General features: G+C 38.0%; 1 protein-coding gene across 6 annotated transcripts in view; it reads right to left on the minus strand.

Moving 5' to 3' along the window:
• The window catches only part of ARB2A (ARB2 cotranscriptional regulator A), a 213,125-nt gene that overhangs the window by 116,493 nt on the left and 70,454 nt on the right, over positions 1-26,178 (minus strand). For all 6 annotated transcript variants that reach the window (XM_082191366.1, XM_082191369.1, XM_082191365.1 and 3 more), the window contains one exon: positions 13,906-14,124. In XM_082191366.1, coding sequence (XP_082047492.1) covers positions 13,906-14,124 — 219 coding nt within the window. The remainder of the gene's footprint in view (positions 1-13,905; positions 14,125-26,178) is intronic.

Below are 26,178 nucleotides of genomic sequence, written 5' to 3' on the forward strand. Positions count from 1 at the left end.
ATCAGTCTCCATAACAAGGGACTGGAAATTAGAAAACATAACACTATTATTATTTTTTTTTTTTAAAAAAGTAAGGATACAGAGATGAACTCGTAAATTATAGGCTGGTTAGCTTAACATCTGCTCTGGGAGAACTGGTGGAACACATTATGAAAAATAGGATTACCGAGCACAGAGGAGAACAAGTCCTGAGGATGCAGAACCTGCATGGCTTCCAAAAGAAACATCCTATCTCACCAACTTTTTAGAGTTATTTAAGAGTGTCAAAAAGTATACATATAGGGATGGTCCAATCAAGATGGTGTCCTTAGACTTTCAAAGAACTTTAAATAAGGTTCCTCACCACAAACCTCTGAGTAAACTAAGCAGTCTTGGAATAAGAAAAGAAATCCTCTTATGGGTTATTATTTAAAGAACAGGAAGCAGAGAGTAGGAATAAATGGACTGTTCTCCCAAAGGAAGGTTCTAAGAGGTGGAGTCTGCTAAGGAGAACAACTAGTCCTATGATATCACACACCTGCTACACTGAGGAAACAAGCAAGAAGCATGCGCTACGAAATCCCCAATTTAAATGTCACAATCATACCTCATCTTAATAAGCCACAATATGCACGAACCTTTTGCTTGCATTCAAAGCCCCTTCCGTCCTCCCTTCACAGTGTGCAGCAATTAAAACACATAGGTCTCCAATTACAACAATTTCTCATTTCATCTTTATCCTTCTACAAGAAACAATGGATTCTAAATAGCTGTGTATAAAAACATTTTGACTATATATTGGTCAGCTATTTTCATATTTGGATTCCACACAGCCCTACAATTCACTGTCACTTCTGCTCCTATTCCACATGAAGTGCAACAGAAGAATGACTAACACAGAAAACTAAAGACTTCTAATAAAGTGACATATAATAACTTTAACATGGTATGATTTTCTTTAGATTACAAAACGTAAGCATTTAAATTACAGGCCTCTAGGCTGCATAATATTCTTCCAGGAGTATAAGCCTCATAATGAGACAATTTAGCTCTCAGGATAGAAGAACAAAAGGATTCACAAAAAACAACAACTCATACACTCAAAGATTATCATGACTAGACTGTCACACTGTGACCTTGTTGGTGCCTAGCTAATCTGACAATATTTTGTAGTGCATTGTTTCAAATCAATAACTAATTAACAAAGTACAAAAGAAGTTGCACTCTTTCTGAGACTCCTTGTTAAAAATGGCTTTTGGTTGCACACGGGCAGAAAGGTCGCTTTTATGACATCTTCACAAGTCTTTCAACATCCTGCCACTGTCAGATTAAATTACTTAAAGCAATTAATTGTCATAAGTTAAAACAGAAGCACATTTGTTACAGCCGGTTGTCATAATGACATGGTGAGTAGTTGTTTTGATATGAATTTCTTCTACTGACCCTCTATCATATCTCAATTTTTTTGGTTGACCTAGCTGGAAGATTGGGAGCAAATCCTAACCAGCACAAGCCATGCATAGCTGGGGTGGGTGGGTGGGTGTGAGAGAGGAACTACCTACTAAAAGCAACTAAAAGGATATTCCACGCATCTTTCAAGTTTTCAGTTATTTAAGTTTAAAGTAAATATATGTTTTAAAAAATCATTCATGTTATTATTCATTTTTTAAAAATTGCAGCCATGGAAGCGAGGGAAGAGGTCAAGATCAGGACCATAGCATTCAAGGAAGGGAGGGATTAACACACCATACTTTTGATGAAAATCAGACAGAGTAATTTGGACAAGTCTGAGGACTCTGTCATTCAGTGTTCTACCACCTTCTTAGGAATATGCAGTAAACTTCAGTAAATCCGTGCCTAAAGGAAACTTAAAATAGGTGGATTTTTCATAGAGGCTATGAATGCAACATTAACATTTGCAGCATCCTAAACTGTCCCAAGGGGACGCGGGTGGCGCTGTGGGCTAAAGCCTCAGCGCCTAGGGCTTGCCGATCGAAAGGTCGGCGGTTCGAATCCCCGCAGCGGGGTGCGCTCCCGCTGCTCGGTCCCAGCGCCTGCCAACCTAGCAGTTCGAAAGCACCCCCGGGGGCAAGTAGATAAATAGGTACCGCTTACCAGCGGGAAGGTAAACGGCGTTCCGTGTGCGGCTCTGGCTCGCCAGAGCAGCGTTGTCACGCTGGCCACGTGACCCGGAAGTGTCTCCGGACAGCGCTGGCCCCCGGCCAATAGATGTGAGATGGGCGCACAAACCCCAGAGTCTGTCAAGACTGGCCCGTTCGGGCAGGGGTACCTTTACCTTTACCTTTAAACTGTCCCAAAGAGTGGAGCTGCTGCAACAAAATTGAGTAAAAACAAATTTTAGCTGGCAAGAATAAAATTGAGAGTGTTGTATTGCAGATGGTTGAGGAAGAAAGGGGGGACCCCAATAACTCATGGAAGGGGCCTCCATTTGATATTGGAGAATCCTTCCTCTCCTTGAGTCCTCTTCATTCAGCACACCCTTGACCCCAAAGAGGCTTCTGTTTGGAGGGGAGATGAGAAAGGCAGCTTCTATAACCTGCAGGCTTTTCTCTTGATACAATCCTACATTTAAGCCTTGTTGTTGTTTAGTCGTTTAGTCATGTCCGACTCTTCGTGACCCCATGGACCAGAGCACGCCAGGCACTTCTGTCTTCCACTGCCTCCCGCAGTTTGGTCAAACTCATGCTGGTAGCTTCAAGAACACTGTCCAACCATCTAGTCCTCTGTCGTCCACTTCTCCTTGTGCCCTCAATCTTTCCCAACATCAGGGTCTTTTCTAGGGAGTCTTCTCTTCTCATGAGGTGGCCAAAGTATTGGAGCCTCAGCTTCACGATCTGTCCTTCCAGTGAGCACTCAGGGCTGATTTCCTTCAGAATGGATAGGTTTGATCTTCTTGCAGTCCATGGGACTCTCAAGAGTCTCCTCCAGCACCAGAATTCAAAAGCATCAATTCTTTGGCAATCAGCCTTCTTTATGGTCCAGTTCTCACTTCCATACATCACTACTGAAAAAACCATAGCTTTTACTATATGGACCTTTGTTGGCAAGGTGATGTCTCTGCTTTTTAAGACGCTGTCTAGGTTTGTCTTTGCTTTTCTCCCAAGAAGCAGGTGTCTTTTAATTTCGTGGCTGCTGTCACCATCTGAGGTGATCATGGAGCCCAAGAAAGTAAAATCTCTCACTGCCTCCATTTCTTCCCCTTCTATTTGCCAGGAAGTGATGGGACTAGTGGCCATGATCTTCGTTTTTTTGATGTTGAGCTTCAGACCATATTTTGCGCTCTCCTTTTTCACCCTCATTAAAAGGTTCTTTAGTTCCTCCTCACTTTCTGCCATCAAGGTTGTGTCATCTGCTTACTAATTTTCTCTTTTGGGGGTTGCAAAGAGATAGCATGTGTTTGGCATAGCCGGTACTAAATTGAATTTAAGGATCCTGAAGGCACTCAACTGAATGTGCTTGTGTGTGTGTGCTCTCTCTTATTCTCCAACTTCTTTCGTCTAGCTGCCTACTGCCTTACCACTTCCATTAGTGTTTTTCTTCTGTTTCGCCTTGTGGGCTATTGCCGTTGCAGCAGGGGCTGCTGGCATAGGGATCTGCTGCTCCACCAACATTTGTGCAGGGAGGAGATCCACACTCCTTTGATAAAGCTCACCAGTGCTCCAAGCACAGTGAGAGGGAGCAGGAAGCAGGCTGAGAGCAGAAAATCAGCAGGCTACTTTGGTCTAGCTGGGAGGCCACAGACTGTGACAGACAAGCAGCAAAAAAAATGCCCAGTAATCCCTTGCTGGGACAGGCAAGCTGCAAAAATTCGTCAAGAAATTCCTTGCAGAGTTGAGTCCCAGAAGTCCCTGCCTGTGACCAGAAGTGAGAAAGGAGGGATAGCACTAGCTTTGAGGTGAAGAAGTTTTTTTGGAAGAGAAGAGTGTGCAAAATTCAAAGGAAGGAGGGCACATGCAAGCAATCCGACTTGTAACTTGCTTCCTAGTAGTCCCTGCCAGAGATAAGTACTGAAGAGGAAGGTTGAAGTCAATAGAGTTTTTTTAGGGGGCAAAGGCTCAAAGTTCAAACAGGGGAAGGGGAGCACGATTGAAAAAGGGTGGTAGACAGCCATTGTAAAGGAAGGGAGCCCAGGAGCAGTTTCTTCATAAAAAGATATAATAAACAGATATAGTGAAGGAGTATGAAAAAACAGAGAAAGATCAGTATTGAGTGGGGAAATAAGGAAATTAGTCTACAGAAGTAGGCAAAACAGTATCTGTAGCAGAGAAGACTGCTTTGTCCAAGCAGGAGCTGCCCATGTCCCAACGAGAATTTCCTCCTGCCTTTGTCAGCATGGGAGGAGCCCGAGCCCAACCTAATGACCCCAAAATGCCAGTAGGAAATTATGCGTAGTTCTGGCTATGCTTGATATTTTCAAAATGTTATTTTGCAGTGTTTTGGGGAAAATATGTTGAAATGTTTTCCACATACCTTTCTAGAGGACATCTAATCAATCAAGTTCACCAGCTGGTGAACCTGTTTAGAATGCCAGCAGGGATGGTCTTTCCATTGCTTTGAACTGTCTGTCACATGTGTTACTATCTCCCTGTTGGAATAACGTAGGGTCGCCATATTTCAAAAAGTGAAATTTTGGACACAAAGGTTGTTGAGCTTTCCCCCCCAAAATTTGCCCAAAAGTCAACACTTCCAGATATAACTCAGTACAAGCTATCCTTCTTGTGTCATTGATACTTCTCTAGTGGCAGATGGCACAGACAGATGGGTGTGTGATGGGCATACAGGTTGCAAAGCAAATTCCTTGCCTGGCATGAAAGCTGCAACGATTGCAGAGAAGCTGAATGGATTCTCTGTCTCCACAATGGAAGATATAGGACAGATGCCATTACCTGAACAAACTTTTGTAGGAGATGTACTTGAACAACTGAGGCAAATAGTAGTGATAAGAGATGAAGTTTTAGGGTTCATAGACAAAATAAAAAGTAACAAATTGCTGGGTCCAGATGGCACCCACTTGAGAGTTATCAAAGAACTCAAATATGAAATTGCTTTTCTTCTTCTTCAAAAAAAAAAAAAAGGGGGGGGGGTGACCGTTTCCCTAATATCAGTTTCTATACCTCAGGACTGGAAAGTAGCCAATGTAAGACTGATTTTTTTAAAAAAAAAATCCAGGGAGAAATCCTGGGAATTATAGGATGGCTATTTTAATATCTATCCTAGGAAAACTGGACAAATCAGGGAGCAGGAGAGACTGGACAGACAATTTTTTCCTTTGTTTGGCTTTTGCTGATTGGCTCCAGCAGTTTCAGGCAGAAAGCATGGAGGAAGAAAGCATGGATTAGAAATGTTCCCATAGGAAATAATAGAAATAATTAGCTCGTTATGTTAACACTCACCTTATTTACCAAGAATGCATTGTACTCAGAAACTGGGACCTACATGTATATATGGAGCTTAACAACATAAATAGTTTATGTTTAATGATGACTTCTAAAAGAATTTAATAGCTGCAGCTATTTACTTGGAATAGTGCTTTATTAACTTGTATAAAATTTAACAGTGGCTGAATACGTATACTGCAAACTAGGAATTTTTTTATGGAATACTAAATAGAATTATTGATGTGATATCACAGAAAGAGTGAAAACTCTAGTCTCTTCTCTGGAAACAAACCCACCATCTCCGGTGTTTAAATTATCATTATTCAGATGATCAACTTTAAAACCATTGCCACTTACACTGAAACAAGATCTGACTACAAAAGCATTTCACTCTTTCTGAACAGCCTGTTTGATACATTTAAAATACAAGTTACAAAACCATTCAAAATATTCAAAGCAGGTTATTTTCATTCTTGTATTTAAACTAGAATCTTGATTAGGTTATGCAGTAATTTCATTCCCAGCAGTGCCCTCTATTGGGGAATCTCAATGGAATAAATATTTCCACAATACTAAAACTCTTACTTGACTAAAGAAAATGCATTTCAGTTTGGATTAAGGAAAGTAAACCCTGCAGTGTCCATTACAGTGGCGTGTTCATGCCGAGGAACAGCATGGCAGGGTTGTTGGTTGTTTTTTAAAAAAGAGACCCCCATTGACCCTTTTGACCTTAAGAGACATGGAGCATTATTAATGCATTTAGCACTACTCTGAGTGAATGAAGAAGTGTGTAGAACATGGGTAGGCAAACTAAGGCCCGGGGGTCGGATCTGGTCCAATCACCTTCTAAATCCGGCCCGTGGACGGTCCGGGAATCAGTGTGTTTTTACATGAGTAGAATGTGTGCTTTTACTTAAAATGCATCTCTGGGTTATTTGTGGGGCATAGGAATTCATTCATTTTTTTCCCTTCAAAATATAGTCCAGCCCCCCACAAGATCTGAGGGACAGTGGACCGGTCCCCTGCTGGAAAAGTTTGCTGACCCCTGGTGTAGAAGCACCAGAATCCAAAGCTATTTGAGGGTTAACTTTAAAAAAAAAAAAAAGTTTGACTGGGTATTTTAGCCAAGCATATGTACACAAATTCTTAAGAAAGCATCAGATAGATACTTAGCTAGCAGAATTATTTATGTATATGAAATTGTGCCAATAATATTTGTTGCCCCTGTCTAGCTGACCCAGTGACACAAGGAACATTACAATATCCAATGGATAGGAATCCAGTGATAAAACTTCTGCCACCACAGTGCTTTGGTTTAGCATATAACTGCTATAATTCTTGGTCTTTTAGTAGTCCTTGGGGAAATATAATGAATTGAATCTCAATTAGATTGTTTTAAATGAAAACAAACTTCATTACCACTTCTGTCAGAGAAGCTTCAAAAAGCTGTATGATGAGGGTCAACTAAAGTGATGCAGTCATTGCGAACAACTATTTAAGTGGCCAATTTAAATGAAAACAGGAAAAATAGGATTAAAAGTTTCCCTGAGAGATTTCATGAGTCTGTGGAGTATTGTTCCTTGCACACTTAAAAAGGAATGCTGTTTCAAAAATGAAGAAAAGGCCTCAAAGCATGTACGAAAAAGTAAATATCTGCAAGCTGGCTTAAAATGTAATCAGATATAAACAGATAACCGGGAAATAAGAAACTCTGTATAAGAGAATCTCCTGTCATTTCTAGACTGATTTGTCACCTTTGCCTTCAGAGCTCTCAATGGATTAAAAGCCATAAAGATTGTTTAAGTAATTCAATAATAATAATATTTATCAGAGATTACAGAATAAAAGTTGTCAGCAGGTGACTCATCCATAGATGAAGATGGGCTATTTAGTAGTAAAGAGTGAACAGCTATAGAATTATCAAAATTGAGTTCATGTATCTCTGCTACCTACATTTATGAAGCAGAGTCCTTCCTAATCACCCTTCTTTACAAAAGCACTTTTTAAAAAAATGATTAGATAAACCTAATATCCAGGAGCTGAGGAAAACATTTGTGATGGGAGCCACAAGTAATTTATAATCAGCATACAGTGGTACCTCAGGTTACACACGCTTCAGGTTACATACGCTTCAGGTTACAGACTCCGCTCACCCAGAAATAGTGCTTCAGGTTAAGAACTTTGCTTCAGGATGAGAACAGAAATCGTGCTCCGGCAGCGCGGCAGCAGCAGAAGGCCCTATTAGCTAAAGTGGTGCTTCAGGTTAAGAACAGTTTCAGGTTAAGTATGGACCTCCAGAACTAATTAAGTACTTTACCTGAGGTACCACTGTATTAACCACAAGGTTGCAAATATTCCTCTTTCATTCCATCTAAACCAGGGTTGGGGACCCTACGGCCCTCTGATGATGCTGGACTACAACTGTTATCCGACCCAGCAAACATAATCAATATCAATGGTCAGAGGTGATAGGAGTTGTAGTTCAACAATATATGGAGGAACCCACATGGGCTGCCTCTGTATTTCGCATACATTATCACAATAATGTACTCATGCTGCTTATTTTGAACTTGAATTCTATGTATGTCTAATCAGAATTAAGTCAAAGAAGTTCCATAAGACTTATCCCAAGATGATGATGATGATGATTTATTTATTTCATTTATGGGGCATCCCTAAGCATTTTACAATATAACATACACAAAGCAGTTACATATATAAAAACAGTAAAAACAACTGCATATATCCATGTAATTCTTTAAAAAGCAATTATAAATATAAAAACAGTTTAAAAACACCACTGCATACAGCAATTCAACAACAACAAATCCAATCCAATCCAATCCAGATACCAGCTTGGATAAAGATTTTAGGAAAACTTGGTTGAAAGAGGAACATCTTCAACAGGGCCAAAAAGACAAAGAAGGTAACTGCCTGATATGTGATGGGAGAAATTTTCAAAGGGTAAGAGCTACCACTCAAAAGGACCAATTCTGACATCATGCAGAATGCACCTCCTGCTATCTGCAGGATACCCTCTATTGCAGAATCCAGTGATGGTTGGGTATGTAAAAGAAATTCCATTCCCCCTTACCTGGTGCAGAGAGCGACATGTGTAGCCCAACACTGCCTTTTCTAGGTTTGGAGGCAGTTTCCTGCCCTGTGTGGCTGTACTGCTGAGAGATCTTGCAAGACACTGGGAGCCAATCAGCAGGCTCCCAGTGGACATAGCTTTGGAATGGACCTACTTAGGTCCGCTCTGAAGGGTTTAAAAGGGTGAGCTGCAGTGTCATAAGAATCACAGTTCTTGCTGAACTTTCCTTCCAACCCTTCCTCTTTTACAGGTTTCCAGGACTGTTCTGAAAGTGGGTTGACAACCTAGCTTGCATACCTTGCTATGCAGGATGTTCCCTGCTGACAAATTGGGCTACATCTGTAGATTTTGCCTACCTCATAGCAATTGCCACAGTTATAAAGTGGAAGAGGCATTGGGCTGGATCCTTAGGGGATCTGGCTGGGTGCTTCCCCTGTGCTCCAAAGTGGGGTCCTCCTAAGGGATCTTGGAGGGCAGCGCTTCCGTTCAGATGCCCATTCAGGGGCTGAAGGGCCCCCGGCATTCCCTACTAGTGACCAGAAGGACTCTCCAGATGTGATTTGTGTCATAAATTTGGTTACCCCCAATTCCTGATCCACCAGCAAGTGGGCTTGTTGATCACTGTATACATGCACAATGCCTGTGCCAAACCTTTCCATCTTGTGGCCAATGTGAATCCAACTCTTATCTCCTGGTATTGATTTGTTATCTGTGCCCCTCACCATGACTCCTTTGTGTCTGGGCCCCAAAGAGGCACTCTTTTAGGTATCTGGTCCCAATTGTGTATAGGACTGCATAATAATCAACTGTCTTATTTCAGGGCAGACCAATATTACCTACTCAGAATGCCAGCAGCTCTCCAGGATTCCAGGCAGAGGTTTTTGCCTCACTTGCTACCAGATCCTTTTAACTTAAGATACTGGAGTTTGGGGACCTTCAGTATATAAAGCATTTGCCCCCCGCTGAGCTATGGTCACTCCCCTAAAAATCATCTCCTAAAAATATTGGGGGAATGGGAAAGGGTTAGGGAAGAATTTACAGAAGTACTTAAAGACTAGTCAATATTTTTCTATGACAACTTGGTCTCTCAAAGAAAATATGAGACTATGTATATTCCAAGAGGAAGGAGAGGACCATATTAAAGAGTATAATGCAAGCTTAATAGCACAATGAGCAGAAATGCTGTGTTCTTCTTGCAGAGCTTTCCTGCTGCCATTCCTCCTGCTGTCACCTTCTGTTAAGAAAGCTGCTCTCTCTCATCCTTTTCTCCTATTTAAAAAGTTTTGTACTAGCACATAGGTATTTCATTCATCTAGATACATGGCAAAAGGCCATTCACTTTGCTACTGTTATTACTACTGATCAAGCTTGCAACTAAGCTAGTGATAAACAAATGGGGGAGGGGACTTTTCTCACCCCTGTTCCCATGCCACCCACCCCTAATCAAAATAAGTTCTATTCTAGGTCCTAGAATTAATTTTTTCATAAATGAACATACATTTAAAAAAAATTAAATTAAAAAATTGCATCAATACTGTGTTTGTTCTTAAGGGGTATGACAAAGGTTGCTTGCAGCACATTTCCCAACATTATATGCTGATTTCCTTACTTTTACCTCCTATTGATTCTTATTTTGCATTGATTGCCAGTGAAGAAAACTTTTACACAATCCACTGAAGAATTTATAAAAAAATTAAGTTGCAATCAAATATATTTAAAAGGAGCAGACTTAGGTTAAAGGATTGTTGCAATTTCACAGATGCAAAATAAAATTTATAGTTACACAACTGGGGAATATGCATGCATCCATCATTTGTGCCTTAATGTTATATTTAAGGTTTATCTAATACCATGCAGATGGAAGAAAATTTGTCTCTGTATGTTCCATATAATCTATGCTGAAATATAACAGCCAGGATCTAAAGAAGCAAAGCTGGTTTTTCTTTAATAGTAGCCCCCTACAATGCATCATGACATTTTCTGAAATTGAGGGGAGTTTCAAAAAGTTTGGAATAAAATGAAGAGGTGCGGCTCTTCAAAGTAAACATTCTACTAGATGAGTTCAAGCTCTTGGGCTAATCTAAGTTTGCATCCCACAGTTTTTTTTACTTAAATTCAGCAATGAATATGCTTAGAGTTTATTGGCTTGGGAGCTATGTTTCCAGAATAAACATTTGCCAGTATGAACAGCAGCAGCCTCTGGTGGTCTGAATGAAATAATGTGTCCATAAACACAGGAAAAATATATTTTAAAGGCATGAAAGTATATACTGTATGTTCAGTTATTTGACTCCTTAAAAAGATACTTTCATATTATTAGGTAATGTACAATGCCTTAATTAAATAATCTCATGTGAAACATTTTCTTTTGTATGGAATGTTGTATTTAATTCAAATTTCCACTGAGTTCTTCCTTAGATTTGAACGAAATATAATCCTATGAAACATGACATTTTTCTTTTGACTACTGAACACAGTTGGCAGATGTTTTTAGGAACAAAAAATTGTCTTATAAGAAAACACAGTAAGTAAGCTTTCCTGCCATATTGTGTGAGATGAAGTTTATTACCCAGACCAAATCAATCCCCTTAACAAGCTGTAACATACATTGGCAAGTACATTATTTCATAGTTAAAAAATTTACAGCTTGAAACAATAAGCACTTTGATCTTTCAAGCTGTACTCTTAAAGCTTCAGAAGGTACGCATAATCTGCTAGTTAGTCATTTCTATTTATATTCGTCTCATAGAAAAAGACTTAGCAGAGACCTCCGTTCTGTTGTAGCTTATGGTTGTAAATATGGATTACCATAGAGGTTTGTGTAGAATTCTTGAATAATGGAAAACTGGGCCATTCACAGATATTTAAGTATATATTAGTTACAAAAGAGAGAGTAATACTTAAAATAACTAAGTTATAAAGCTAACATATTCAAGCTTTTGCTGAATAAATTACTTAAAAAACAAACAAACCCAGAACACAACCTGTACAGACTATTATGAAGACAGTATTTAACTGATCTTCAGTAGTGTATTTGGAAGGGGTAATGCATATAGTAAAATAAGATTTTCTCTTGCATAGGAGTATTGTCTTCTCTACTTTCTGCAGCTATGTTGTGTGTGTGTGTTTAATTATTAACTAGTATTGGTCTGCCTGTCTTTGGGTATAACTCCACTGTGTTTTGGTGACATCCCTTATGGGTTTATGGGAGTAGTCAACCAGTGTTCTCCTAGTAGGAATTAGCACAAACTGTATTTTTTTTAAAGTCTGCTGAGCATACTACAAAACTTTCTCAGAGCCTAGTACTACAAGACTGGAAAACAGCACCTTCTAATGCAAGTCATGTAGATCTACCTTAATTTGTCTGTTCATCAGATGCCTAAACACACAGTAATGTGGAATTTAATAGGTAAATTTGCAAAACAAAGGAAAACAAAAAACCACTGTGAAAAAGTGAGAAATAAAAATATTATCACTGTACATACAGACATACAGAAGAGCAATGGTGTGGCAACGCCAACTTTCAATAATATAAGTTCACTACCTATAATGGTCCAATCTTAATTCATACGCTAGCAAACAAGAAATAAAAGGGTTGGTCTTCTCATAGAGAAGTGCTCTTAGTCATTTTGATAAACAATGCACAAAGTAATTGAAAGTAATTTTGAAACATCCGTGCTATGAAGTCTGCCTATTTATTTTGACTTTCAGTGTGTTCTCAATGAATTCAACCTGGGTAGAATTGAGACTTCAAGGACTGTGAATGCCATCAATTTCTCCCCTCTGCAGCCCCCCCCCCCAGCAGGTCACCAAGGGATGTGGCTCCTCTGGTGATACTTTAGTTGTGGAGATATATTTGAATTCTGAGCTGTGTTCTGCTTGTGCAGTGAAATCTTTGGCTCTAAGCTGTATTCTAATAGGTGACCTGGATTAGCAGGCAAAAAAGAGCAATGTAATGGGTAGTACTTCATGCAGTGGCATTCTCACCAAACATCAGAATTCACACTTAATGATACAGCACTGTGACTCAGGTCCTGTTCTCAGCCTAACTACCCAAACCCAAAGAGAAGCACAGGAAAGGGTCTCAAATCTGGGCAGCTGTACAACACCCTGTACAACACCAAGGTTCTCTTACCTTAAAAGAGGAGGTGCTTCTCTTAAAGTGGAGCAGACTAATGAGTAATCTATTGCACATCATAAAAGGAAGTAACATGGAAAAGCCAACACTTTTCAGTTGCTCTTTAAATTACAGCTATTATTTTCCTCATTCTTCCCTGTTCCTCATTCATTCATATAGACATGCAGTTGGTTCCTATTTCTTTCATTTTAGCATCCAAAGTTAAACTTATTAGTTAAACCGTATTTGTTTTATACATTGAAGTCATCTAGAGTAACATTAATCATCATCATAAGGAACATGCAAAAAAATGCAAAACATTCCTATCCCCCCCCCCCCAGGTTTTCACTGTTCAATCATCCTAGGTATCCTAGGCAGAACATTCCAATGACACTGGAGCATTTATGACATATTTTATTCTTGAATAACAATGCAAACTTCTATAAAAAGAGCTTTGAAAATTGTATGAATATGTCTCGAATGTATAATGCATCATATGTATATGAAGCTGAATGTGTCAAAGTGCAAATAATATTGTTTGTGCCCCCTGCAGAATTAGAAATCCTTGGGTAGCACTGTTATAACGATCCCATGCTGCTAGTATTACAAAGTGCAAAGGTTCACTGGCTAAGAAAAGAAAAGAGCAAGGGGCAGAATTTCCTCACTGCACTGTTCTTGAACTATTTTGGCTTAAATATTTATTAAGGTATTTATTAATAACTGTCTCCCTTTATCTTCCTTCAGAAGTTTAGCTGAAATACAGTGGGTGGGTACTCATACAGAAATGTTACATTATATGGTAAAGCTACAACCATACAATATCAACATCAGAATTTTGCTCACTATATTATTAATTTATCAGGCAATATGTTAAAGTATTAGACTATCATTTAATATTCTTGCTTCTCAAGAATATAACAGCATAATGCTGCAAACAGTCACCATCTGTAAAACATGTTGCCTAAACTGTATTTAAAGAGTGTTTCTGAAAGACAGATCTTATACACACATCTACTCAAAAAACATTTCATAAATTACCTTTCAAATCAGTCCTTGTCTCTGGAATGCATATTATGTTCCCTAGGGCTTTATTTGAAGTTTCTCTTTGAAATTAAGTACGATTTCCACCACCCCACCCTACACTTTCACATTGAATGCAAATGAAAATAACAATAGAAAGAAGACAGTTTTACTTTTAGTACTTGATAGTTATATAAATGAAGAAAAACCACATTTTTAGAGTGCAACTATGTATGTGAAATTAAAACATTTTTCTATTAATCAGTGTTAACACAAAACAAAATAGAGCAACTTACTCTAATATATAATTGCACTGTTTCCTTTTCTTTTTGTGGATTCCGATATTTCTCATAGAAGTCCCGTCGCTTCTTTGTATCTTTTTGGATTTTATCTTTTCTCTCTCTCTTTTCTGCAGGTTCATCTGAGCTATCAGGAGACAGCTGTACTTGGGCTTTTGTCTTTTCAATCTCAATATAGTTCTCATTCGGATTCAGTACTATTACTCCATAGCCTTCCTATGTCAGAGAAAGAAAAAGAATACATATAGATTTTGCCTTTGAAATGGTTTACATTTTATTTTATTGTCTTGAATGTATATTTAAAATATTTTCATAAAGTTGACAAAGGATAGAACTGTTTCATTCATTTTGTGTTTCTATGTGAATTTATTTAGTCTACATTTATGTTCACTTATTTGCCTAGTTCTTTTTAACCTTTTAATAACTTTTCAATATTGTATGCAATTCTTCAGAAAGTAGGTTTGTTAAAATAAAAAAGTGATTATAGAACATGGTCACTAGCATATATAGTTAATGCTTCATTGATAGAAACTTTTACTTTTACCAACATTGCCTCTTTTAAAAACTATTCAGGCAGCTTTATTGTCCAATCTTATGTGCAGCTAGTTTTTTTAAAAATCAGAATGATTTCAAAGGGATTTAAGCAGTCAAACTGTGCATAGGATTACAGCCTAAACTATTAAACACTTTTGTCCCATAGCAGATAATTCACAAACTGATAGCTGAGTAACAATGAATCAATATAAACTGTGATTATTTGATGTTGCTAAGAAATCAATGAATTAGTTACCAGTTTAGACCTGAACAATTTTATTGGAATTATATGATGTATCGTCTTCACAGACTTTAGGAGAAATTAATATTTTATTTTTCTCAGAAAATGTTTACTAATGAAGAATATATGAAAGCATGGTGCATTTTGTGTAGGTTAAACAAAATACTGAAATACCTATGCAAAAGGAGGAGAAAGGAAACAAAAGCAAAATACCAACACATAATTTGTGGATCTAACTTCAATATTATTTTGAAAATCTTATTTATAGTTTACTAAACAAGTTCCAGGTACTGAAGTAAAATCCATTTTAACCTAGTTAATCCAACAAATAACTTCTGCCTAACAGACCAAGTGAGTAGATGAAAGACTACCTATATAGATGATCAAAGTTAACAAAGGATACTTTATTTGGTGTTGCTTTATTCTAATCTATGTAGCTATTCAAAAATCTTGTAATGCATTGTAGTAACTGTCAGGTAGACAGATTGTCACTTGGTGATTTTCTACAGTTGGACACACTCGACTAGTTATTAAAATCACATTTGAAGAACGTTCTTACTCCTCTTCCTTGTGCCTGTACAACTTTTCACGCCCTTCTCAAATTTCTGCTATACCTTCTCCTCCCACCAAAACTAAAGTTAAAGAACACTGTTGCACTCTGTTAAGCAGGGTGAAATAGAGGCATTCAGTTCACTGTCTATGGTATAAGGGAACATGGCAAAAAGGTCACCACAGGCCAAAGAGAAAATTGCCTCCTAGATTCTGTACCATGAGTAAGTGATCTCCTGTCATCTTTTCCCCCTTAGCTCTCTCTTCAGAGTGAACCTATTCATTCACACGTAACTTATTCTCTGGAATGGAGTGATCATGTATAAAGTGTAAATTGTACTAGAGTATAAGATGATTCAGTTCAGATATGTATGAAAATGAATTTAGGAACCAAATGTGTAATATTCTGAAAAACAGATTCCTGCCTTCAGGGACTAATTCAAAACTACTAATGAAATAACACCAACTAAACAAAGCACCTTTCGTACTATTTTAAACAACATGCAGAGAAAAAACTGGTTAACTTTTTATAACCATTCAGAAGTGGTGCCCTGCAGAGCTCAGTGCTTTAGTTTGCTGTCCATGTTCCTGACCTGCTTATTCTGAGCAGATGTTCTGCGTATTGATTCTTTCTTACTTTCACTACAATGCAAGATGTAAAATTCATGTATTTGTTATGATTTTACATGTGTAACTGAAATGTGAAACTGTATCCACGTTTTGTTGCTCACAAAAACAGACACACATAAATCACCAGAGAAGTAAAATTTGTCTAAGTTATTGATTATGTAACTGAAAATTACATGACTCATTTGTCCAATTTTATGAGGACATAATGTCAATTTTTCAAAGACACATCAACAGATGAAAAATGAATCCATTTCAAAAATCACAGCAACATAAATCAATTAAAGGATTTTTATCAATTAGGTTTTAAACAGCACAAACCAATCCTCAGTAGCTCTTTAAAACTTTTTCAAATACCATATTTGTTAGACTAACAATAAATTAGCATGGAAATTCTATCATACACTTCATGGTTTCTTTCTAAAAACCCATTATAAATGTTCCTTTGCTTGTAAGGAAGTTGATATAAAGTCATATTCTTTTCCATCTTTTGTCCTCAGGCACTTCAGCCTAAACTATATGAAGAAAAATAGGCATAGGAAAGAGGATTAGGTGTAATATACAATACTTGCTCAGATAAAAGGATGTAGAAATGCAACATAGCATATATAACCACAGCAGAATTTAACTTCTATCAGTTTTGCTAAATTGTTATCAACTCAACCTATCACAAGTTAATCTATGTCTTTAACCATAGTATGACCTTTGTTTCCTCTTCACTTCTGCAAACAATGCAGTGTTGGGTTTTTAAAAAATATTTCATTGGGGTCTTTAATATTTATATTTCAATCTGCATGATTTTTGAATAGCACACTTGTAAAGGAAGTTATTCGAATTTAATATGTAAAATAAAATTGTTCTATTACCAAATTATCAATGTCAAAGCCCAAATAAGTTCTGGACATTACCACTGGCTTCACAGAGTTAAAGCAAAGTTGACATCAACCTATGTTTAGGTAAAGATTTAAAATATGCTGTGGCAAGTAGTAAGACAAAGCTTTGGTTTTATAAAAAGGTGATACAACCTGTAACGTACCTTTTAGGGAATGTGAGCAAATACTACTCTATGACCTCAATTTAGGCAGAAGCACACTCCCCCCATCATATTTAAATGCCTATTCAGAACAGTATCAACTGATCAGTAGCTACTAGCCTTGATTCTAGTCCAGGTGGCCCAATTAGATGTAAGAAAATGCCTTCAAAAATTAAACAAACCCATAGGTTAACTTCTTAATATTACTTTCATTTTTAAAATCAGCCATTTAATTATGTCCATATTTGGAAAGCCATATTTTAAGTTAAGTAACATTTTCAAAGATAATTGCCTATACTGCTTTTTCTAACCTTATTAGATAAATCTCTCTCCCTTCCCGCAATACAAATATGCTTTGCAGATTGTTAGAAATATTGGCACCAACCAACTGCAATATACTATATTTGAGACATAATACAGTATTCAGTAATCCTCAAGTCCATGTGCGCAGACCAATTAGCACCAATTGTTGTGATAGATGTTTTCAGGACAGATGCAGGAAAACAAAGCTATTTGCTAGATACCCAATTTGATAGTATCCAACGTCAGTTCTAAAATCTATCAGGCAGAACATATACCACAAGGATATTATCTGATATCTCTCCAAAGTCTATTGCATTAGGGTAGTGTAAATTACGAAGACATTCCAAACAGCTATTTCAGAAAGCTTATTTTCAATTTTATATATGAGCTTACTTGACATTTAGATGATAAGTTGAAGTAAAAGCAAGCTTAGATAGACAACTGTTAGCAACTACACAGAATCCGAAGAATGCTTTGTATCAAGTGTCACACAAAATGCCACAAGTGTGTTAGGTAGCAAAATATAATGGTCACATCCTGTTTTAGAAGTCTCTATAAAATGCCCCACACTCTCTGTATATACATAAAACTAATATAGCATATTAGTTTTAGCATATTAGCCAGTAATAGGATAGTCAATAGAAATAACAAGTATTTGAGATACATTCTGGAATTCTACAAACCTCTTATGTCTGGAAAATGAATAATGAGCTGAAAGCATTCAGTCCTGCATATTAATTCACCAGAATGGGATGCCATATGTGACCAGAGAGGTCAGAGGCTAGAGTGGAATCCCTTGACCTATGCAACTATCTTTCTGGCCTGTAAGTAAGAATCTGTAGCAGATCATTTTCTTGAGCTTTATCAATTTGATTCTTTTTTTAAAAAAAGAAACCCATTTGCAACATTTGAAGCAAGATCAAAGTTAATCCTCAGGAAAAGCAACCCAAAGAGCTAAGATCTATAACTTAGATTTGTGCATGTTTAAAATGGACATAAGAATAGCCATTCATCTTTTTGAAAGATGTATGTTCTGTTTATTTCCCATCTTTTTCATAAGAAGAGTACCTATGTGTCACTGTTGCAACATCCTAGGTGCAACAGTAGGATGAGGTCATGACAACCAATCAGAAGTCACTAGTGAAGCGTAAAAGTAAACATAGCTGTTGGAGATGCAGCTCAGCTTGAAAAATGCCCCCTCCATTATTTGAGCAATTTTCTCAAGACGTGACCTGAGACTGAAACGCCTGAAATGTCAGTTGACTCCTTTTTGTATTTCCACCCAATGTGCATTTTGGCAACTGCACCCTGCTAACACTTTGTAATATTTTCATCCCAGTTACACCTCATCTCTCAGGCTCCTGAATTCCACTGCTGTGTCCAAATGTGTAAAAATGCTGTATTACTGCCAAACACACATTGTTCAACCAAGTTTCCAACTTAAAATAGCTCATCAAGTTAGGCAGGAAAAGAAAACATGCCACAAAAAGTTTTTAGAGGACCACCTGTTGTCTATTATTTTTACATAGCACTTACTCATAAATCATAACACAGGGTAATTAATCAAGCTGTCAAAGAAAAGGTCAAAGGTTAGGTAGGGGAGTCAGAAGGTCATGCATGGGCTGATAGAGGTCAGGGTCACACCACATTCCTCATTATCAAGTTGGGATGAGAGACGGCCCAAGCAAACAAAAGTGAAAGCAGATGGAGAAGTGAGTGGATAAAAAAAAAGAAAGAAAATTTCACAAACAAAAAGAAAAGTGAAAGAAGAGTGTCAGCTGCTTTCAAATAAAGAGCAGAATAGAACTGAAATACTCTGAAATGTGCTCAAAAGGTCTAACTACAACATTAAAAACTGTATTTTTATTCTTTACATATAATATAGATTTATTTGAAAAATATTTGGTAGAAAACAAGCAACATAAAACTACATGCTCTTGATTAAGTTTGTTATACATTTCCCCTACATTTTCAGGCATATTAGGAAAAAATAGCTACTTTGATCATCATCATCAAATCCTGCTTTTCCCTTTATAGCTACAACCTATGGAAATGTAATAAAAAGCTCTTATTTGTATGAAAAATAGGTTTTGAACTATATTCTTCATACACACAAATGTTCATTAACACAAAGCATCATAAAAGTCCTTCTGGATGACACAAGAGTTATAAAATATTCTATGATTACACTGACCTGAATTAGATGCAGAATACTGTGCAAAATTAGCTGTCACCCTTTCCTCAAAATCTTTGTTAATCTCATTTTGAATGTTTGCAGCTTTATCAACACATGCATCAATGTCAGCTCCTTGGTTACTGAACCGCTGTACTTGGAAGAAGATATAATTAAAATGTTTTGGCACAGAAAAGGTGAAATTGTATCTTCCCCTGTTCCCTGAGGAGTCTGTAAAACATGTAGGATATATTGACAAACACACACCCTTGTCTAGAGCCCTGACATTCCAGGTCACCAACTGCTATTTATTTCAGAATATTTACACTTACCCATATGATCACCTGCTGTGTTACTAACTTTTAATGGCTGCTAAAAGTGTAAGAATAAAAACCCCTTAATGCCTCTCCTGATAACTTTATTTTAATTCTGGAAACGCTTCCTGCTCGTGTTCTAACCACTTAGATTAAGCGATATATAAATGACTTAAATAGTAAATAAATGTCTAGAACTATTATTCAGGCATTTTAAAACCCTTGCATGATATGAGAGCTGAGGCTGAGAGTGCTTACTGCAACCCCAGTTGGTGCCTCCATAGCCCTCCATGAGTTAGAGGAGTAACCTCTACAGTAGGAAGTCTTTTCTACCTGTGACGGCTCCCTTTGTGTTTGAGAACCCTGATTTTCCATGGTTCTAAACTGTGTGGGGAGACAATTTGAACAGAAAAGTCTTCTTTGCTGCAGACATCATCCCTCCAACTCATGGAAGGCAATGGTGATGGGAGCAGAGAGTGCCCTCATTCTTACCCCCTTCTTATCGCCTGGGAGATTTAGATTGTTTGAGTAGTGCAACTACAAAAGAAACATGCAGTGTGTGTTACTTGGAAGTCCTCTTATATAATAATGTTGCAACTATCTAGATTTTAGAAACATTATAAACGTAACTAGATAATAACTGTTGATTTTGTTTATTCTCATACAACAATTTTCAGCAGAGTCAATGTCATGAACCTAGACTTAACAGGGTGCTTTCTAAGGTGGAAGGGAAGAGGCAATCACTGACTCTTCCTTCCCTGTGTTCTCCCAAAAAAAATCTGCTACGGAGAGTTGGTGGACCCTGTGGAACAGTAAGGGAAATGGCACTGGGGAATGCAGGAGGATAGGAAATTAGACAAAAATCTCCTCCCTCCCTTCTTTTAGCAGGACCACCTGCAGGATTCAAGACCCTTTGGTTTGCAAAGGGCCTAGTATGGTTCCAGCCCAATAAGAACTGAGTGTGATATAACACTTTCAAGATGTAATTAGTAAACTAAATTCTCCATGGTTAAAGAGCTGAGCTAAGTTATATTACTCTAAAAGAGATGCTAAGAGTGCACACTGGACAAAAGAAAAACAAAAGGATGTCTTTTATATATTTTGAACCAGTGTTAATGTTCAAAACATATTTCTAATCTTTGTAGGCTGTTCTGGGACATAAAGGTAAAGGTAAAGAGACCCCTGACCATTAAGTCCAGTTGTGAACGACTCTGGGGTTGAGGCGCTCATGGCTGAGGGAGCCGGTGTTTGTTCGCAGACAGCTTCCGGGTCATGTGGCCAACATGACTAAGCAGCTTCTGGTGAACCAGAGCAGCGCATGGAAACACTGTTTACCTTCCCGCCGGAGCGGTACCTATTTATCTACTTGCACTCTGACATGCTTTCGAACTGCTAGGTTGGCAGGAGCAGGGACCAAACAACAGGAGCTCACCCTGTGGCAGGGATTCGAACTGCTGACCTTCTGATTGGCAAGCCCTAGACTCTGTGGTTTAGAGCACACGCCACCCATGTCCCTGCTCTGGGACATATTTCTAGCTGAAAGAGGGCTAAAAATATTCTAAATAAATATGCTATTACAATAATAAAGATGTTACATTAATAATTTTTAGGACACTATTTTTTTTGGGCGGGGGAAGGTGACTTCATTTGATGGAAAATTAAAAGGTATTGTACTCCATACATTTACTTTCCCAACAAGCATGCACTGAGGATGGGATATAGAAAACGCTGTGCTAGCATAACTTTGCAAGGCACCAGGACTGCAGCAATGCTATGACGACAAGGGTTTTACAGCAAACATAAATGGCAGAAAACACATTTGTTTTTTCTAATGAGGAGCAAAAATAGTATGTTTTTAAGAAATAATACAAAATATGGTGTATTCAATGGATTGGATGCAAACTGTTCCTTCCAGAAATGGAGGGACTCCTTCTGTCTATGGAAACCTTCTCTTTCAGAGGAGGAATGGGGAAGAAGGTATCTTTCATTTATTTTCCCTCTCCCCACAGCCCATATGCCTCCAAAAAAAATGTTCCAGAGGGCTGGGGACCCTTTGGAACAGCATGGGAATTGATGCTGGGAAAACAGAAACCAGCAAAAAATAGTTAGCATTCCTCCCACCCCACAGCATAATGTACCTACTGGTGGTGGGAAGAAACTCTGGATCTCAACCAATGTGAGCAAAAAAAAAATTAACCATAGGAGTGTTCACATGCTGCACTGAACAAGTATACAAACTATGTACACAGTAGCTCAGCTGTGGAAATTAACAAGTGTATGAATTAACATGTATAGAAACAGTATGTACCTGCGTCCAGTGTAACATTTGAACAAGTCTACCTATCATCATGAGTCAATCCAAACTCTGTAGACTGTGGTGCATAACAGTGTTTACACCAATAATTTCGAGATATCGTTTGTGCAAGGATTCTATTATGTAACCTTATATTATCTCACGTGAGTTCAAATGAGGAGGAAACCATTCATGATTATACCCACAAGGTCACACATTCTATCAAGAACTAGTGTGACTAATGATTACAAGACTGTGTTACAAATCAGAAAGCTCCCAGTTTGAATATCCTTTCTACCATGAATTCAACAGGTAACCTTAGGCCAGCTATTTTCACTCAGTCACAGGCTACCATCTGCACTAGAATAGTGGTATTTGCCTACATTACAGGGCTTTTGTCAAGACTTCAAGATAATGTATATGAACTCCTTTGAACACACAAAAATGGGATGCCATTCTAAGTATTATTTTTTAAAAAAAATTTAGACTGCATTTTAAGCAAAGAGCCTAAAAAGTGGTTTATGATTTATCATACTGAGCAATCACAATTTAAAAGTGAAATAAAATAAAATAAAATAAATCACAAAAACATTACTAAAACCGGCACTAGGGAAACAAAATATAGTCAAACTAAAACTGCGGGAGGCAGTAGAAGACAGGAGTGCCTGGTCTGCTCTGGTCCATGGGGTCACGAAGAGTCGGACATGACTAAACAACTAAACAACAACAACAGCAAAACCAGAACAGTCCAACATCTAGCTATTAAAAACCAAAGTGAAGAGGAAGTATTTTTAAAGACATATGAATATATAAAGGAAAGGCACCTTTCTAACCACATGGGATTAAATTCTACAGCTGAGGAGCTACTACCTGTTTCCAGGGCTCCTGAGAATGATCTTAAGGTGCAGGCACTTTGATATGGGTAGATGTAGAGCTTAAAGTAACCCAGTCCCAATATCCAGAACTTGAAAGTTTCCATTACCTGCACTACAAATTTGGCCTGAAAATGCATTGGAAACCAGTGCAACCGGTAAAACAAAGCTGTAATGTGCTTCAAATGCTTGGCACCAACCAATATCTCAACAGCTACAATTTGCAAATAAATAAAGGTGCTTCATTGGAAAGAAGTTACATAGAAGCATATGATCAAACCAGCAGAAGTATATATATGTCTGCTGTCCAGGAAAGTACCAAAAAGCTGTCTTGGGGTGGAAACAGATTCTAAAAGTTTATCATATGCTAACTAATAGAAAATGAAGAGAAAGGGATGGGACTCCAGAAAGTGAAGAAGAGAGAGGATGATGTGTGGGAAAGACTTTGCTGTGAAAGAGCAGAGTGGGAAGGTATTAAAAGTGGAATCTACAGCGTATCCTCAACCCCTAACCGCAGTAGTCCTGTTGAGGGTTACAGCTAGCTAAGCTGTAAGGGGTAGGTGCGAAAAATTTGCCTTCTCCCTTCCCTCCTGGTTTTCCTTTGCTTTTGTCCACTTAGCTTTCTGTGGCTCTTGGAGTCCACTGAGCATGCTGATTGTTTTCCAGTGGCTTCTTTTTAGCACTCAGCCACCTGAGTACATTATTTGACAGGGCAAGTGGAACTTGCAGCTACAGCACTGTATCCTCATTTCCTAGCAATAGAACTGTTCTTGTTCAGGGTTCCAGTCAACCATTATAGAATCAGTTTGGCTGATTCCCCACCCTATTTTTTCCTCTTCTGACTGATATTCAACATTCCATGACTCATGGAAACTGCTAACCAGGCTCAATCCTCATTGCAGTGTTTTGGCCTTATATTTTCTTTTAATTTAGAAACTTCAGCATATTTAGAGAATCACTTATTTATATAGAAACCAGTGCTTTAGGATTGCCTCATTTCGCCTGCAAATGGACAAATACTCTGAGGGAGAAAGGAAACCTGTTTGAATTTTGTGCATTTTCAGGTTTCTAGTGCCTGTGATCTTACTGAGGGTTTTGAAATAATTTCAGTTTACCATTTTGATGTCCTCCATCTCGTACGTAACCTATCAATTTAAGGAAAGTCATCCAACTGGGGGCATTGTTATGCCCCTATAGTTTGCATGGCTAGAAAGGTCTGATAACTTTACACTTTCTGGTAGTTTGTATGAATCAATCAATCAATCAATCAATCAGTCAATCAATCAATCAGTCAATCAGAGAGTCCACATACCTTCTTCCCCTTTCTTCTGAAAGATGTATTATTTGTTTGGCTGTTGTTTCTTAGTTCTACAGACCACACTTTGTCATACCAGTAATCCCAAAATGGTTTCCAATATATAAAACCACTCAATTATAGAGGCATTTGAATAAAAGTTAAGGATAGGAATCAAAACAGAACTGTGCCAGTCCAGAGATTGGTAACAATGGCAATACAATTTATTTGCTGTCTAATGCAAGGGAACATCCGGCCTGATATGGGGTTAAAATTTCGCCCACAAGGCTGTTTTCCCCAAACCACAGCCCCACATTTGATATGGTATGTATCATCAGGTGTGGGACACCTAGAGACAAGGCTGCTGATGAATCAACTGATGCACAATAAAATCCAACCTCGGGTGCTTTAAAGTACTACAAAGGGAACCAGGCAGAGGACCTTCTCAATAGTGGAATGCCCACCTGTCAGATGTCAAAGAGATAAACAATTATATGACATTCTGTAGAAATCTGAAGGTAGCCCTGTACTGGGAAACTTTTAATATTTGATGTATTGTGCGTTCTTCTATATTCCGTTGAAAGCTGCCCAGAGTACCTGGAGCAACCCAGTCAGATGGGTGGGGTACAAGTAAATAATAATAATAATAATAATAATAATAATAATTATTATCATCATCATCATCATCATCATCATCATCATTATTATTACCTCTTTGCATCACTCACCTATCAAATTTGGTCCACAAGGCTAGAATTTGCTAAAGATCTGGTCTGCAGAGCCAAAACATGCTTTTACTTACTGGCAGAGACCCATTAAGGTCTCTGCCATCCAATTCTCCAGGGGGAAGTGAATTCCAAACCAGGGAGCTACTACAGATAAGACCCTATTCTGTAATAGCCAACAGTGGGCCCAGGCCCACTGACAAATCACAGAACCTGGTACAGTTACTATGGAAGAAAATACTTCAACAGATAGCTTGGTTTCAGGCCATCTAGAATATGAAAAGCCGGTACTAATGCCTTAAATGGTGCCCAGTCAGTGCAAACCTTGAAATATCAGTATTATATGAGCTTGTCCAGATACCTCTATCAAGTCTTATGGCAGGATTCTGCTGGATCGTGTACTAAGGGCAGCCATACATAGCGTGCATTACAACAGTATGGATTTCTCTCCTTGCATAACTTCGATACATAATCTATAAAGATAGTAACTTACATTTGGAGAAGAACTGTAGCCTGAATGAAGCAACACATTACATACATTGGACCTCTGACTGCACATAACAGCATTTCTATACAAGTAAGATCTGCCCAACTGCAAAGTTGAAAATAGATTTGTCTGTGCATCCTCATTCTGTGTGTAGAGCTGTCCCCAAATTAATGGGAAACCTCTGATCACATGGGAGCTCTATTGATATGCTGGAGTTCCTGCTGAGCTCTGGATCAGGCTATACATCCATAATTAACTAAATAAACACTTAAGCAAACATGTAAATTATTATTTCAAACGTTCCTAAGAATATCTACTAGAAAAGGGAAAACAGATTCAGGAGCAGACTAATTTCATATGGGACTCAAAAAGCCCTTGTATGAGCAGAAGAGGCTTTCTGCTGCATAAAGGATGACTGCCAATTTCCCCCTTTCAAAAGTTTATTCTGGGGGTCCTACCAATCTTTTACAGACAGTTTCAAGTACCTCAGTAGCTGCAGATTGAGGATTTTTTTTAAAAAAAATATTCTGATAAAATATTCTAATTTAGGTTACACAAACCTAACAGTATACACAAATAAGGACTATACTAGTTCAATTTAAAATATTTATTTAAAGCCGCTTAACAACATTTATATAGTTTTTCCGAAATATACAACTAGTACCATAAACGTTAAGATCAGTAATGTAACACCGCAAGTTACTTAAAAGGCAACCTTATATGGCAAGGTCAAAAGACAACTGGTAGTGCAAAGACCTGGACAAGTGAAAAGACGCTACATTGGCAAAGTTCTTTTGCATCCATCGCTCAAAATGTCTCATGTCA

This window comes from Podarcis vaucheri, assembly GCF_965113315.1.
Source record: "Podarcis vaucheri genome assembly, chromosome: 11".
In the NCBI taxonomy this organism is placed as follows: Eukaryota; Metazoa; Chordata; class Lepidosauria; order Squamata; family Lacertidae; genus Podarcis; species Podarcis vaucheri.